Genomic DNA, 18,102 nt, shown 5'->3' on the forward strand with positions numbered 1-18,102 from the left:
ATTATTAATTTATGTGGAGTATACTGGAAATAGAATATGCACTCAAAACAGGTGTTTGCTGTGTGGAAGCTATTTGGAGTGTTTCCATTTATCTCATGAAAATCAGGCATTTAGTGCTATTCAAAGGGTGAGAAATTTTAAATTAAGAAGATAAATTCAGGAATCATGACCCTTGGAGCTCTCAAAAACCCTAGAGAGCTGAGATAAGCCCAGCATGAAGATGAGGCTACCCTCTCAGCTTGAATTAAAGAATAAACACGCTAAACAGATTAACTGGTCATCACAGCCCACTGTGCCGTTTATTAGCTTCCTTCCCTGAGTGTACCCAGCACGACTGACTCTTCACATTGATAGAAAATGTGTTGTGCCCCAGAACGTGACTAGAACTTGACTGCTCTCAGATATGATTTTTCTTCTTCCCTCTAATGTATGAGTTACATATCTTATACATAGAAGTGTTAGCGTTAGTCGCTCAGTTCAGTTCAGTTCAGTTTAGTCACTCAGTCTTGTCCGACTCTTTGCGACCCCATGAATCGCAGCACGCCAGGCCTACCTGTCCATCACCAACTCCCAGAGTTCACCCAAACTCACGTCCATCGAGTCAGTGATGCCATCCAGCCATCTCATCCTCTGTCGTCCCCTTCTCCTCCTGCCCCTAGTCCCTCCCAGCATCAGGGTCTTTTCCAATGAGTCAACTCTTTGCATGAGGTGGCCAAAGTACTGGAGTTTCAGCTTTAGCACCATTCCTTCCAAAGAAATCCCAGGGCTGATCTCTTTCAGAATGGACTGGTTGGCTCTCCTTGCAGTCCAAGGGACTCTCAAGAGTCTTCTCCAACACCACAGTTCAAAAGCATCAATTCTTTGGCACTCAGCCTTCTTCACAGTTCAACTCTCACATCCATACATGACCACAGGAAAAACCATAGCCTTGACTAGATGAACCTTTGTTGGCAAAGTAATGTTTCTGCTTTTCAATATGCTATCTAGGTTGGTCATAACTTTCCTTCCAAGGAGTAAGCGACTTTTAATTTCATGGCTGCAGTCACCATCTGCAGTGATTTTGGAGCCCAGAAAAATAAAGTCTGACACTGTTTCCCCATCTATTTCCCATGAAGTGATGGGACTAGATGCCATGATCTTCGTTTTCTGAATGTTGAGCTTAAAGCCAACTTTTTCACTCTCCACTTTCACTTTCATCAAGTGGCTTTTTAGTTCCTCTTCACTTTCTGCTATAAGGGTGGTGTCATCTGCATATCTGAGGTTATTGATATTTCTCCTGGCAATCTTGATTCCAGCTTGTGTTTCTTCCAATCCAGCATTTCTCATGATGTACTCTGCATATAAGTTAAATAAGCAGGATGACAATATACAGCCTTGACGAACTCCTTTTCCTCTTTGGAACCAGTCTGTTGTTCCATGTCCAGTTCTAACTGTTGCTTCCTGACCTGCATACAAATTTCTCAAGAGGCAGGTCAGGTGGTCTGGTATTCCCATCTCTTTCAGAATTTTCCAGGTTATTGTGATCCACACAGTCAAAGGCTTTGGCATAGTCAACAAAGCAGAAATAGATGTTTTTCTGGAACTCTCTTGCTTTTTAAATGATCCAGCGGATGTTGGCAATTTGATCTCTGATTCTTCTGCCTTTTCCAAAACCAGCTTGAACATCTGGAGATTCACAGTTCATGTATTGCTGAAGCCTGGCTTGAAGAATTTTGAGCATTATTTTACTAGTGTGTGAATTGAGTGCAATTGTGCGGTAGTTTGAGCATTCTTTGGCATTGCCTTTCTCAGGGATTGTAATGAAAACTGACCTTTTCCAGTCCTGTGGCCACTGCTGAGTTTTCCAAATGTGCTGGCATATTGAGTGCAGCACATTCACAGCATCATCTTTTAGGATTTGAAATAGTTTAACTGGAATTCCTTCACCTCCACTAGCTTTGTTTGTAGTGATGCTTCCTAAGGCCCACTTGACTTCACATTCCAGGATGTCTGGCTCTAGGTGAGTGATCACACCATCGTGATTATCTTGGTCGTGAAGATCTTTTTTGTATAGTTCTTCTGTGTATTCCTGCCATCTCTTCTTAATATCTTCTGCTTCTGTTAGGTCAATACCATTTCTGTCCTTTATCGAGCCCATCTTTGCATGAAATGTTCCCTTGGTATCTCTAATTTTCTTGAAGAGATCTCTAGTCTTTCCCATTCTATTGTCTTCCTCTATTTCTTTGCATTGATCACTGAGGAAGGCTTTCTTATTTCTCCTCGCTATTCTTTGGAACTCTGCATTCAAATGGGTATGTCTTTCCTTTTCTCCTTTGCTTTTGGCTTCTCTTCTTTTCACAGCTATTTGTAAGGCCTCTTCAGACAGCCATTTTGCTTTTTTACATTTCTTTTTCATAGGGATGGTCTTATTCCCTGTTTCCTGTACAGTGTCACAAACCTCTGTCAATAGTTCATCAGGCACTTTGTCTATCTGATCTAGTCCCTTAAATCTATTTCTCACCAGGATCCTCTGTCCATGGGATTTCCCAGGCAAGAATACTGGAGTGGGTTGCCATTTCCTCCTCCATATACATAGAAGCCAAAGGCTAAAAGTGTAGAGAGATATTGTAAATTATATATGAACCAGAAAAGTCTGGTCTAAGTGCTTGCTGACAGTGGCTTCTTTGAAACGCAAATGTGAAACTGTTGATGATTGTAGGCAAGAAGGGAAAGTAGAGGGCAGAAACTGGACCACTGTTCTAGGTGTTACCTCAGTTACCAGAAGAGGATTGTGGTAGTATTACATCATTACATTATCATCATCATCACACACATGTATATTTTCAAAGAAGGAAACATCAGTTCAAAAATCTCAAAAATTGGCCTAGAGAGGAATCCAGAATATGCTCTCACCAACCCTGGTCTGTCTTAGGTTATTTCTTAAAGCAACCATTATCCAGAGGGAAATAAATTATATTTCTTCAGTTCTCTTTTCAGTGGTATGGTGATTATGTTAAATCGAAAATTCAAAATGCAGCTCAAAAATAAGAGTGATTCTAAAGTCAAACACAGATGAATAATTAACCACAATGTTTTATTCTCTCATACTTTCCTTCTCCCTACTTTTTCCCTACTGTCATCTCATCACCTGTACCACAGGATTACTGCTTTATCAGTTACCATCACCCATGAGATTCAGTGCTAGTTCCCCTGCTCCTCCCCACAGTTTCATTGATTTGTTTTCTAGGAGGTTCTGTGTGAGATGCTAGAAATAAGAACAAATTTGATTTGAGCCCTGATTTCATGAAGCTTAGAGTCTAGCGTTGCATGTAGATATCTTGAAGTGAAGTGAAGTAAAACTCATTCAGTCATGTCCAACTCTTTGCAAACCCCACAGACTATAGCCCACAAGGCTCATCTGTCCAAGGAATTCTCCAGGCAAGAATACCGGAGTAGGTAGCCACTCCCTTCTCCACGAGATCTTCCTGATTCAGGGATCAAACCCAAGTCTCCTGCATTGCAGGCAGATTCTTTACCATCTGGGCCACCAGGGAAGCCCCTTGGTACCTCTCAATTTGAATTTGTCCTCATTAAGTGTATGTACTTCACGTCTGGTTGCTGTTTTGTGTGAGTTCATATGTGAATATTCATGAGAAAGAGAGTTTTGTAATATGTCCCTGTTAACAAGCATTGTAGTTCTATTCACTAATAAGCCTGTGTCAATACAGTGAGCATAATAAAGCCAGTGCTCAGTGTCATATAAAGGACTCTCCAAAGACTTACACACAATTACAAATTTCAGAATAAAGAAGCATCATGTAATATATGGATGTATATTTAATATCTTTTAAAGGCCAGGTCCATTCTTTTTTCCATTTAAAAAATTTTTATCTTCACACATGGCATGTGGGATCTTAGTTCTCCAACTAGGGCTCAAACATGTGCTCCAGCAGTGGAAGCATGGAGTCTTAACCACTGGACCACCAGGAAAGTCCCAATGTACATTTATTTTTACACGTGGTCTGCTTGGTCCATACGTGTTTGGTGACAATTTACAGGAGTGTATAATAACTAAGTGACTAAATTGGAAAGAAAGACCAATCAGTCAATCAGTTTGTTAGCTTTACAAATGAGGAAATGATAGAGCTAAGAGGGTGAATATTGAAGGGACCTGCCTGCCGTCACACAACTGATTAGTATCAGAGCTGAGACCCCATCTCAAGTGATTTGACTTCTAGGAGAGAACTTTTTCTTGTGCATTACAGATGCTACACTAGGGGAAGGTCATCCTCACCACTCATCCTGATGGAGTCAAGAGTGTTGGCTAAAAGCAGAGACTCTAGACTCAAACAGAATTGAGTTTCAGACCTGATTTTAGCAGCTACCAGCTCTGAGTTCTTTCTTTCTAAGTCTTACCATCTGAATCTGTAATAGAAGGAGAAGCATATCACCTCATAGAGCTGTAATAAAAATAAGAGGACTTGATGCTTAATGCAATGTTTGGAACATACCAATAGTAAGGTGTGCTGGAAATTAACTTTTATTATTATGCAGACCTAACTGAATACTTTTTGTGTCAAGGGAAGAAGATGAAGAGGTTCTAGAGATTCTCCATAGAAACTGAGTAACTATAATAAGTATACAGAAAGATGTCATGGAAAGAGGATTCCATAATATATACATAAGACCATTTCTGGGGAATTCCCTTGTGGTGCAGTGGTTAGAACTCCAAGCTTCCACTGCCAGGGCCCAGCTTCAATCCCTGGTTGGGGAACTAAAATCCCAGAAGCCATGTGGTTCATCCAAAGAAAGAGAGAAGACCATTTCAGACATAAAAGAACTCTCATCTAGTTTAACCTCCTTGTTTATATTTCCTTTGCTCTGTGGTGTATCTTTCCTCCATTTCTTTAGCTGAGAAAGGATAGGGCCAGGGCCTACATGGAAATGCTTTGGGCTGGATTGAATTCTTTGGAATGGAGACAAAGCCAGTCAGAAATAAGAGATAGGAAATACTGGAATGCAAACATGGGGTGAAAATTGGAGAAGGAGTGTGGAGGAATCCTCTAGAGAACGAAACATGTTATTTAGTAAGTAGAGTATTACTACTTGGGGCTCTCCATGTGGTGCTAGTGGTAAAGAACCCATCTGCCAATGAAGGAGAGGTAAGAGAGGCAGGCTCAGTCCCTTTGTTGGGAAGATCCCCTGCAGTAAGAAATGACAACCCATTCCACTATTCTTGCCTGGAGAATCCCATGGACAGAGGAGCCAGGCAGGCTGTGGTCATAGGGTTGCAAAAGAGTAAGACATGACTGAAGCGACTTAACACTAGTATAGGAACATTTCCCCTGCCCACATCCAATCCACCGCTTAGCAGGTCCAGGATAAAGAAAAAGGTAGGAAGGAATAGAAGTGATGTAGGTGCGTCAGTAAATATTTTAAAAATAGGAGGAAATTAGTATTTATATTAATAGTTTGTAACTAAAGTTCAATATCATTTGCCCTCCTCTCACTTTTTTAGTAGTGTGATACATATACACATTATTGGTTCTTATTTTTTTTTTTTGGTTCTTATTTTTTTTTAAGGCAATGTAATTTTCCTGGGATGAATTTATTAGGATAGCATATTTAAGTGGTTATAATTCCAGGAAGTCATTTGAATAATTAGAATCAACCACTGCCTAAAATATTATCAAACCAAAGAAACTTTACCATCACTCTGAAACAATCTACCCTCTGTGTGTTTTTCGAGATACTCTAAATGAAAGCAAGGTTACATTGGCAGGTATGTTCACATGTTTACAATTGTTGTTAAGTTTAAAGGAAAAGTTTGGAGCAATATTTATGGTATAACACCTGTATGGCTCAATACTTAATTGTTTATGGATATATGTATCAAAGAAGGTCTAGAAGACTGCCCCCCAAAATGTGGGAAGTGGTGAGAGGAGACCAGAAAGGCTACAAATTGACCTCACTTGCTCTTCTACAGTGTGACCAGTTTTAACAATGAGCACTATTAGTTTTACCACTTAAAATGTGTTTTAAAGATATAAAACAGTACTAGAATAAATCCCACTTGATCGTGGTGAATGATCCATTTTATGTATTGTTGAATTCAGTTTGCTAATATTTTGTTGAGAATTTTTGCATCTATAGTCATCAAAGATATTGGCCTGTAATTTTCTCTCTTGGTTTCGGTATCAGGGTAATGGTAGTCCTGTACAATGAATTTGAGAATGTTCTATCTTCTTCAATTTTTGGAATAGTTTGAGAAGGATAGGTATTAACTTTTCTTTATATATTTGGCAGAATTCCCCTGTGAAACTGTCCAATACTGGACTTTTGCTTGCTGGGAGATTTTTTTTTATTACAAATTCAGTTTCACTACTAGTGATCAGTCTGTTCCAGTTATTCTTCCTGATTCAGTCTTGGCAGGTTGTCACAGTAGCCTTGTAAAGTGCCTGCTGCTGTGTCTTGGTGCTTTGCCCATATCATGGAGTGGAGGTCACGATGCTAGGCTTCCAGTACCAACACTGATCCAAATATGTGACCTTGGCTATTCTCTAGCTTTACCTTCTTGATCTACTAAATGAGAGATTTGGACTAGATAATCTCTGAGGTCATTTCCATCACTATAATTAGATATTTTATGCTTCTAAGTGTTGAGAGACTAAAAGACATTCCTGCACTGATCTTTGTATGTAATCAGCTGACACTACAATTTAGGATGTCAGACTATCCTTATTTTATTGCTGATTTGATTTTGGTTAGAGGCTGATGGGTCTCTAGTGTACATAATTACAGTTGACATTGATGGGTATAGAGCAGTTCACAAGGTTTATTAAAGCCAGCCATAGAATTTGAATGTTCTGGGTTCCCTTCAGCCTTCTCATAAACTATAAATCATCCTAATATTGAAACTTGACCTTCCTCAGTATGAATAAAGGCTTCTGGATTTCAAAGGCATTTGTGAGTTTGCAGTGTCCCTGAATACAATGTTATCCTCTGAGTCACACGCTGAAAACCCAGTTCTAAATAGATCTTATTGGGTGTTTGGTTTAAAGGTGAACTCAAGCAAATCTATTATTGAAAATCTCGTTCCTGGTGCCCAGTACCAGGTTGTGATGTACCTAAGAAAAGGCCCTTTGATTGGACCACCTTCAGATCCTGTGACATTTGCTATTGGTAAGTTGCCAGCCACAAGAAAAATACCTTTATCAGAGTACTGTTTGGAGGGGTGCCATGTCTAAGTTCTAGTCATTATCATCAGTTATGGGAGGTCCATACTTGTTCTCCCAATATTCAACCTTCAGAGTAATTAATGACCACAACTGTATACCTGGAAGACATCCTTAGCATTCATTACTTAGGAAAAAGAAAATCTCAGGCAAATATGGTTAGTTTTCACTGATTGCATCAAAAAAGTGAAATACCTAGTCAGTCAGTAAGTAGAGATGTGAAGCCATTGTTAAGATATTAAACATTCCTTCTTGACTTTCTTTTTTCACTCCCCTCCCTTCTTCTTAGTTCCAACTGGAATAAAAGACTTGATGCTCTATCCCCTGGGTCCTACAGCAGTGGTTTTGAGCTGGACCAGGCCTTACTTAGGAGTGTTCAGAAAATATGTGGTCGAAATGTTTTATTTCAACCCTACAACAATGACATCAGAATGGACAACCTACTATGAAATAGCAGCGACTGTCTCCTTAACTGCCTCAGTGGTAATTTTCCTTAACCAGCTGTCACATTTTCCTGTGTCAACATGCATTCACATACTAACTGTGTCTGAAAAAATTATTATGTCTGTAAACTAGATCATTTGTAAACACATGCAGGTAACTTGCTACTTTCAAGTTTGGGATTGTTTTAGCTCTTAATTTTATTTTTGTATTTTGAGAGAAAGAGAAAACTGTGTGAAACTGGCTTTCACTCTTAATTGAGTGTATTTGCTAATCCCCAATTTAGACCTGTCACATGCTTGCTTCTTTGGTGGCTCAGCTGGTAAAGAATCTGCCTGCAACGTGGGAGACCTGTGTTGGATCCCTGGGTGGGGAAGATCCCCTGGAGGAGGGCATGGCAACCCACTCCAATACTCTTTGCCTGGAGAATCCCCCTGGACAGAGGAGCCTGGTGGGCTATATAGTCCATGGGGTCACAAAGAGTCAGACATGACTGAGCAACTAAGCACATCACATGCTTATTGTTCCTTTCTGCTCCTAAAACAGAAAACATGTTTTCCTTTAGTTATTCAGTAGTGAGTGGATACTTCTTGAGTGATGACTATTCTTAATATCAACAAATCAGTTAAATACCTGCAATGTCAGACCATTAGCAATGTTCTTCAAATGAGCAGGTAAAGATTTCTCTTTCTGAGACTGGAATAATTTTAGAAGTACAGGTTATCTACAGGTCACACAGAAAGCAAACAACTGTCCACTACTCAGCTGACAACTCTCATGATTGTCACCCAGTATGAACACATGCTAACAGTCCAAGATGAGAGAATGTAGAATTGTGAAAGATCATGTCTTAGAAATAGGAAGATGTGTCCGTCCAGTCACTTACAAATAAGTGCCAGTTCACTTGTGTAATTTAAGAAAATGCAAATGAAAACCCATTTTCAAACTATCTGTATCTTCAAATAATTTTTTAAATTGTGTTAAATTTATGTGTATCATTTTATTTACATCTCACTTAATTCCAAAAAGAATATTTTAATGGAAAATTTGAGAAGTACAAAATCAACTGTAGACAGTAAGTTTCCTCTGTCCATGGGATTTCCCAGGCAGCAATACTGGAGCGGGTTGCCATTTCCTTCTCCAGAGGATCTTCCCAACCCGGGGATTGAAGCCGCATTTCCTGCATTGACAGGCGGACTCTACCACTGAGCCACCAGGGAGGCCTCCCAAAGGCACAGAAAGGAAATTAAAAATTACTCATTTTTTTCATAGCCTAAGAGAAATATATAACTCTATTCCAAAAATATGATTTTTCTTCTGGGCCTTTTTCTTCTTGCTTTTTTTAGAGGATAGCGAATCTGTTGCCAGCATGGTACTACAACTTTCGAGTTACCATGGTAACGTGGGGAGACCCGGAACTCAGCTGCTGTGACAGCTCCACTATAAGCTTCATAACAGGTGAGTGTGTGGGAAGTGGTCCCATGAGAACAGATGCTTATTTTGAGGGAGTTCTGAAGGGGCTCATCTCCAGAAAATGCCAGTCCTTCACCCAGGACCGATTGAACATCACTTTCATGGAAGATGCTGCTTCTGCTGCTGCTAAGTCGCTTCAGTCGTGTCCGACTCTGTGCGACCCCATAGAAGGCAGCCCACCAGGCTCCTCTGTCCCTGGGATTCTCCAGGCAAGAATACTGGAGTGGGTTGTCATTTCCTTCTCCAATGCATGAAAGGGAAAAGTGAAAGGGAAGTCGCTCAGTCATGTCCGATTCTGTGGGCTCCCATAGACGGGCAGCCCACCAGGCTCCTCCATCCATGGGATTTTCCAGGCAAGAGTACTGGAGTGGGGTGCCATTTCCTTCTCCTTTCGTGGAAGATGATATACTTGATTCTGAAAGTTCATGATTTGTTTAAATGATAGCCTTTAAAAATTAAAATACAATTTTTCTCTGAGTTACTGTCCTTGATTTCTTTTTATCCTGAGTCACTGACCTTGATTTATGCACCACTGTTTGGAATTGATTAGAATCGAGATGTAACAGGCAGAGCTTTCAGCTTCACACCGCACTGAATTGATTTTATCCATTTGATAATTGTATTTGCTAGAGTGCCTCCATTTCCTTATTAATTAAGCCATTTGTAAAGTCACAGGCTGACTGCAGTATGGTCCATGGCAGGAATTAAAACAGGCTTGCAGACTTGTAGACTTGGGTGTGAGTCACAACTTTGCTGCCTCTACCTGTAAACTCCAGCAATTCTTCTAAGTCTCAGGTTTTTTCAGTTGTAAAATAAGGATAATAATAGTATCTATTATCTGTTACTATTATCTATTATTAGGCCCCAATTAAATAAGCTATTTAGCAAAACACATGGCCCAGACTTAAAGTACTTACAATACTATTAGTGATGGATCCTCAGAACCTTAAATTATGTATTAATAGTTCCGTATCATATGTCAGAGACAGCAGAGGTGGGCAGAGGTAGCAATTAAGAAGAAATTCAACCAAGAACAGTAACCCTCGTTGTCTGAACTAAGATTGTTCAAGAACTTTTGATGGGACTGCAAAGCTGTCATTAGAGTTATACTGAGAAAAGAAAAATATTGTTTAGATGAAGAATAACTGTCAAAATATTTCCCTCACTGGACAGCTAGTTTTATAGGCTTAAGATGTATCAATTAAAAAACAATGGAAAGATAGTAATCTTGTGGATTCTTATACAGTTAACTTACATAGTTCACGGCTTTTCTTTACTGGCCAGTGTCTGGTACTTCCTTTGTTCCAGATGTTAGTGGTAATATTAGAGTAGGAGAATGAAAGGCCACCATAAAAAGAGAAAATGCCAATTATTTGACAAGCCCTGTGTTAGGCTTTTTGACTGCATTAATAATCACATATTTAATTATAATTAAACTTCACTGTGTAAGTAATTCATACACTTAACTTGATTGAGATGAGTGGTCTGAGAATGCTCTTTCCTTGTCAGAAGGAGAAGCTGTCTAGAAAAAGCCCAGACTTCACATCTGATCACTTATTGAGCAGATCTGACCTTGCTAATTTCCAGCTACAGAACTTTGAGCAAATTAACTTAAGGATCCTGAATTTCTATTTTCTCACCAGTAAGACTGAAAATATTGCCTAACAGGTGGCTAATTGGGCAAAATTAACTGTCTTAGAACTCACTGCAGTGTCCAGAAACTACCTGGACAGAGGCTCTGTGGTGTCTCCCAGGGGTGACATCATAAGCGAAGTATTAATAGGATTTGGAGTTCTGGACCCAAGTGCTTTAGGTGTGCCTTTCAAAGCTGGAACCACCTGGGAATAGGCAGAAATCATGAGATAACAGTTTAGGTGGACAAAGCAAGTGTGCATTCATAAACTTTGGTTAGTAAGCAAGCTACTTGCCTGGGTGAGCAGTCTGTTGTCTCCAATGAATTGATCTTTGGGAATTTCGGATTTTTTCCTGGGATCAACTACTAAGTCCTGCTGACACTGGCAGTCCACAGTCTTACCTAAGCATATTGACACAGATGGCCTCAATTTCCATATCTATAAAATGGGCATAGGGACTTCTTTGGTGGTCCAGTGGCCAAGACTCCTTTGCTCCCAACGCAGGGAATTCAGGTTGCATCCCTGGTCAAGGAACTAGATCCCACATGCCCCAACTAAAGATCCTGCATGCTGCAATGAACATCGAAGATCCCACATGCTGCAAATGAGACCCAAGGTAGTCAAATAAATAAGCAAATAATTTTTAAATGGGCATAATAATACCTCACAGGGTAGTTGTGAGAATTAAATCATGTAATCTAAATTGTTATTAAAATATATATGGTACCTGAGCTTTATTTTTATAACTATATCTAAAACTATTTGAAAATTTAGCCTTTTTAGGGGCAAAGGGAGCTTTCTTCCCTCATTTCAATATTAAAGCAAGTGAAGATCTGATACTTCACTTTCATATGCTTTTTAATCGTGATCCAAATTGACAAATTGTGTAGTATAAGAGAAAATAGGAATAAAATATTTGAATAAGGTCTGATTTTTAGGCCCTCAAGTCTACCATCTGGCAGGCAACTTGTCTGCAAGTCAAGTTCGTAATCACACTAGTGTACCAAGTAATGTTCAATAAACAAATAGTGACCTCTGGTGGTCTTTCAGCAACACACCGGATTTGAAAGCAACAACATCAAGGAGAATGATCTGAAGACTTGGTACTTGTGATGGGGAGACGTATATGTCTGGCTTTGTAATTTTATTTTTTTTAACTCTTTATTTTGTACCAGGGTATAGCCAGTTAACAATGTGATAGTTTCAAGTGAACAGCAAAGGAACTCAGCCATACTTGTACATATATCCATTCTCCACCCAAACTCCCCTCCTTTCCAGGCTGCCACATAAGCAGAGTTCCATGTGCTGTACAGCAGGTCCTTGTTGGTTATCTATTTTAAATATAGCAGTGTGTACATGTCCATCCCAAACTCCCTATCATTTTAAATATGTGTCATGTCTTCACTCAAATTAGAACATGAGAATATACCCTTTGAAGAAGCATTAAGCATAGGTACTTGTAAATAATGAAGTATGTAGAAATATGTTAAGCCAGGGTTATTATGCTTTATTAGAATTTTCTGCATTATGATATGGGTTTGTGCTACTTGTTATAGATATTGTTGACAATTTAAAATTTTCATTGTCAAACATATAGAAATGCTATTCATACACAGTATGAAACAGAAATGTATTTTTTACTCTGTTGAAATCTCTTCAGTAAACAATTATTTCTGAAAATATATGAATATTCATTATATGTATTAGGGCATGTTGAAAAAAATGTCTTTTTTTCAATTATGATTTATTATTTTATTTATTTTTGGCTGTCCTGGGTCTCTGTTGCTGCACGCAGACTTGCTTAGTTGCAGTGAGTGGGGCTACTCTTCATTGCAGCGTGTGGGCTTCTTATTGCAGTGGCCTTACTTGTGGATCACATGTTCTAGGTACATGGGCTCAGTAGTCATGGCATTTGGGCTTAGTTGCTCCCGAACATGTGGGATCTTCCTGGACCAGGGATCAAACTCATTTTTCCTGCATTGGCAGGTGGATTCTTTACCACTGAGCCGCCAGGGAAGCCCCAAAATAAGTCTTTTTTAATGTGTAGAAATTCTCCTGCAACCATTAGTTGATTTGGGGCTGAATCTTGCAAAGAAAACTTGCTTGGCTATATTCAAGATCACATGGAATTTAAATTCAACTGTGTATGTGTTTGCTGAAATCTTCAGAATTATCAGTTACTCTTAAAAATAATTAAAGTATGCTTTCAGAACTTATGTATTACAAAGCTTGTGATGAACTCTCGTCCCCTACTGGGATTCTTAAAAATTTTGAAGTGTAAGATTATAAAATAAATTAATAAACTTGGTGTTAGAATTTAGCTTTGAAGCATGATTTTCAAAATCCCTTCCTTCCTTTCTTTAATACTTGCTTCAGCAACTTTATTTAGAGCCCTACCTTCCACAAAGCACTGGGCTACACAGTCAATGCCATTGTCTTGTTATCTTATGGACATATTATTTATTTTTCTGTCCCTTTACTCACTGATTCTACTGTCTATCCTGTAACCTTCTTTGCTGCCACAATAAAAAAGATTTATTTTTACAGGACCCCAGAGTTTTCAGTACTGCTTGGAAAATAAGTTCACCAGTGCCTTAATAATATTAATTTATTGATGCAGCAACAAATTAACCGAACAATTGACCCAAACTAGTTAATGTTTTAGTAATCTTATAACTGAAATTTTTGTAAAAAGGCGTGCTCTCCTCAGGCATAGTTGAGTCTGACTGTCCTGGGTCTGAGCCACGCAAGGTAACATCCCACAGAACAACTGCCCACCTCATACCATCCAACTTCATTATATTACAGACATGTCCACGAGTCCCTAGGACTATCATGCGTGCTGTTGTGCATGCATGCTAAGCCACTTCAGTTGTGTTCTAACTCTTTGCAATGCTATGGACTGTAGCCCTCCTAGTTCCTTTGTCTATGGTATTCTCCAGGCAAGAATACTGGAGTGGGCCAGTATTTCATTCCTGCCCCAGGAATGAAACTCCCATCTCTTATGTCTCCTGAATTGCCAGGCGGGTTCTTTACCACTAGTGCCACTTGGGAAGTCCATCATGAGGTGTGAATTTTAATTCTTTAAACTCTGTATAGAGTTTGGTTTCCCTGGTGGCTTAGATGGTAAAGAATCTGCCTGTAACATGGGAGACCTGGATTTGATCCGTCTGGGGATCCCTTTAAGAAGATCCCCTGGAGAAGGGCATGGCAAGCCACTTCAGTATTATTGCCTGGAGAATCCCCATAGATGGAGGAGCCTGGCGGGCTGCAGTCCATAGAGTCACATAGAGTTGGACACGACTGAGTAACTAAGCACAAGCTCTGTATGGGGTTTCATGTTCTATTGATAAGTTCTTTAATTACTGGTAGTCTACTAAATTAAAGTGTGTTTCTTTCCTCCATTGTAGCCCCAGTTGCTCCAGAAATCACGTCTGTGGAATATTTCAACAGTCTGTTGTACATCAGTTGGACCTACGGGGATGACACCACAGACCTCTCCCATTCTAGAATGCTCCACTGGATGGTTGTTGCAGAAGGAAAGAAGAAAATTAAAAAGAGTGTATGTTTCTTTGAGTCCCAGTATTGGGCACCTGACATTTATTTGCATATACTATTGAAAATCATGAAGCAAACATTTACTGAGACATTAAACAAGTGTTTGCATGCCAATTAGCACTGTTTTTGGTTCTGGAGATTGTGTGTGTGTGTGTGTGTGTGTGTGTGTGTGTGCATGCGTGCGTGTGGACGCACACGTGCTCATGTGCATGCTCAGTTGTGTCTAATTCTTGCAACCCCAAAGACCGAAGCCCGCCAGGCTCCTCTGTCCGTGGAATTTTCCAGGCAAGAATACTGGAATGGGTTGCCATCTCCTCCTCTAGGGGATCTTAGAATCCAGTCTCTCTTGAGTCTCCTGTATTGGCAGGCAGGTTTTGTTTTTTTTTAACCACTAGCACCACCTGAGAAGCCTCTCTGGAGATAGGATAGTGAACAAAATTGAAGTCCTTTTTTGATAGAGCTTACCTTTTAATTTTTAATAGTTGTAGTTGTTGTAATTGATTTCACCTATATTTAAAGTTACGATTTGAGCTTTTTCTTCGTAATACCAAACATTTTCAAGAAAATCACAGTATTTTCACTTTTTTCTCCATATGTCCCTAACATCCTCAATATTTGGAGACTTTGGAAGTACTGATTTCTCTCCTGGTTTATTAAGCTTTTGCATTGTACTAGTTAGGGTACCAACTAAACAATTGAAATAAAAAAATTTTTTAAGATTATGGTTTAAAAAATATCAACATCTATATCTCTCTCAAGGTGCCCAGGACTAAAAGGGTACCTCTGCCATGAGAGATTATTCAAGAGTCCAGATTTGTTCTATTTTGCTGCTCCATCTGCCACTGCGTATAGTCATCACCTGCATAGGTTAACTCCACTCACCTTTACAGCCACATTCCAGCCTGCGGGAAGGGAAAAAGAGAGGATGTGGAGGCCCAGCACTTAAAAGGTGTGAACAAAACTCTAAGTTGACCATGAGACTTCTTCTAACAATCCATTGATTGGAATTGGGTCACATGGTCCCCACTATCAATATTAGAAACTGGAAAATGTAGTCTTTAGTTAAGAAGCCAGGTGTCTGTGGATATGGCTAAGTTTCCTCTGAGCTTCTCAGCTTGGGCTGAGCAATGTTCCTATTTTTGCAACCCAGTAATTGCTTTTTCTAAAATTTGCTGTGAATGCAAGAGGGACAAAAAAAATCGTAGTAATACGTACTCCAAACAAAGGAATTAATCACAAAAAATTGTTCTGATCTGTGTTGTGCTTATTTAGAGCTACCTTGTATTTGGCTCAGTTGAGGAATTTGTATCATTTTCAGAGGAAATAACATATCCATAAGGTTTAATCAGCTGTAGACTGCAGCACAGAACAGAGATGGGAGCCTGTGATAGCCCTACAGCTTGATTTTGGTGATCTTGCAGGTAACGCGCAATGTCATGACTGCAGTTCTCAGCTTGCCTCCTGGAGATATCTACAATCTCTCTGTAACTGCTTGCACAGAGAGAGGAAGTAACACCTCCATGCTCCGTCTTGTCAAGCTAGGTAAGAAGAGAACACAGGTGTGTGTGTGCAAGTAATCATGCTGGAGGACTAGTGTTTGTATCTCTTGGTTTAGCATGGTCTTCTCAACTCAAAGAAATGGAAAAAATTGGCTCAGTGTCTTTTATAAATGCAAAAAAGACTTTACACTATCAAAAAAAGTACATTCAACATATGTTTCTGTGAGGACAGTGTCTACTGTGTTGGGAGAAGGGAGTTCATTGTTCATAATAAGATTAGAAGAATCACAGAGTCTTAGGATTTTAGAGATGGAAGGACCTTAGCTATTATCTAGTGCGATATTCTCAACCCTATCAGATACTATTTCCCTTTTACATAAATAAAGCTGAACTTCATACATAAAATAATCCACATATTGATTTTTCAAATTTGATGTAGCATCCTAACTCTAAGATAAAATCAAGATAATAGGACAATAATTTATATTAAAAAAATAACATGGATTCCCTATGTATGTGTTCAGGTACAGCTTTTCACTCTTCTAAAAGTCGTAATGGGACTACTTGATGACTACCTACAATGAAAATGAATAAATATGAGTTTGTAAGAAGTAACAAGAACTGTAGTTCTTCCATACAAGAAGGATAAAAATAAAGGAATGAACAAATTCATATTAACTCATTTATTACTATTAATTAAAAATAAATAACTGTCAAGCTTAAGTGTAGCTGGGCCCTAGAATAAAAACTAGAGTTAGGAGAAATATTAAGACAGTAGATATATTTGCTTATGATGAAAGAAAGTGGAAGATAATGTTGGTTAGAATGAGGATAACATGTTAAGAAAAATGATGAGCTATAAGAGAAAATGAGGAAAATATATTCTTACAAATGAGCTGGAACTTATTGCATGGTGTTAAAATAATTATATTATGAAAAGCAACTGGGAAGTGACACTATGTAATGCAAAACGCATCTTCTACACTCAACAATACCATGTGTTAAAATATTTAGTTTCCGGTACTTAAAGGGACCTCAGAGATGATATCCTATAATTGGCAAAAGAGAACATATTGGCAAAAAGCTGGGTGGTAGACTTCTTGGGCAGTGTCAGTTTAAGGATGATAACCCCACAATAAATGCACATCAATACCCAATTTTTACAGCAGAGACCTCATCGTTTTAATCATTGAAAATAAAGTCTATACGTGACTAGATGTCATGAGATCATTTTGTGATCAATAAAAATATTGAATAATTACATTGTACACCTGAAACTAATGCAATATTGTGTATCAGTTATAATTCAATAAAAAATGAATTTACATATAGAGTGGCAATAAAAATGTTTTCAAAACACTTAGTGCAACTTACTGACATCATCATTTCCGATGTCTGCCAGCTTGTACTCTGTGTCGGAGTCTGTCCATAAAAATCTCAAATCTCTCTAATATGTTCTATGTACTGCTTAAGTGAAGATGAACCAGGGTGATTCAGTAGCAGCTTAAATACCAGGATCAGTAGTGCTGTCAGTGATGCTTTAGGCTCTTGGAAAATCTGAGACAAAACAAAACACAATATTTTCTCAGATTATCCACTATTTGCATTTTCTCTATAATTCAATGCACAAGACATTAAGTTTTAAATCTTTTTTGTCTCCTATTTGCCGTGATAAAAACTAAACTCTTGCACTGAAAACATTTAGAATTAAATAGATAATTGAAAATGCATGATGTACTAAATAGACAATATGGGCAGTAAACTATTGAGTAGTTTTTCAGTATCACTTTTAAAAATGTATTGAAGTACAGTTGATTAACAACGTTGTGTTAGTTCAGGTGTCCTGCTAAGGGATTCAGGTAGACATATACATGTATCCATTCTTTTTCAGATTCTTTACCCATATAGTTTATTAAGAATATTGAGTAGACTTTTCTGTGCTATACAGTAGGTCCTTGTTGGTTATTTATCTTATATATAGCAGAGTGTGTTTGTTAAATCCAAGCTCCTAACTTATCCCTCCCCTTCCCCACATTTTCTTTTCAGTAACTATAGCTTTGTTTTCTAAAACCATGAGTATGTTTCTGTTTTTCAAATAAGTTCATTTATAGCATTTGTAAATTCAATTCCACCTATAAGTGATATCATATGGTTTGTCTTTCTCTTCCTGACTTACTTTATTTAGAATGATAATTTTTTCCAATATTAATTGTGTGATTAAGTACTTGTAACTATATTTATAATGAATTTATTCTGGTCACAAAATTAGAAGTTTATGTGGAA

General features: G+C 38.5%; 1 protein-coding gene across 4 annotated transcripts in view; it reads left to right on the forward strand.

Moving 5' to 3' along the window:
• Positions 1 to 18,102, forward strand: part of PTPRO (protein tyrosine phosphatase, receptor type O) — a 260,730-nt gene that overhangs the window by 170,260 nt on the left and 72,368 nt on the right. For all 4 annotated transcript variants that reach the window (XM_027541422.1, XM_027541423.1, XM_027541425.1 and 1 more), the window contains exons 8-12: positions 7,041 to 7,161; positions 7,504 to 7,697; positions 9,002 to 9,113; positions 14,173 to 14,324; positions 15,742 to 15,862. In XM_027541422.1, the coding sequence (XP_027397223.1) occupies positions 7,041 to 7,161; positions 7,504 to 7,697; positions 9,002 to 9,113; positions 14,173 to 14,324; positions 15,742 to 15,862 (700 nt within the window). The remainder of the gene's footprint in view (positions 1 to 7,040; positions 7,162 to 7,503; positions 7,698 to 9,001; positions 9,114 to 14,172; positions 14,325 to 15,741; positions 15,863 to 18,102) is intronic.

Source organism: Bos indicus x Bos taurus, chromosome 5, assembly GCF_003369695.1.
Source record: "Bos indicus x Bos taurus breed Angus x Brahman F1 hybrid chromosome 5, Bos_hybrid_MaternalHap_v2.0, whole genome shotgun sequence".
NCBI lineage: Eukaryota > Metazoa > Chordata > Mammalia > Artiodactyla > Bovidae > Bos > Bos indicus x Bos taurus.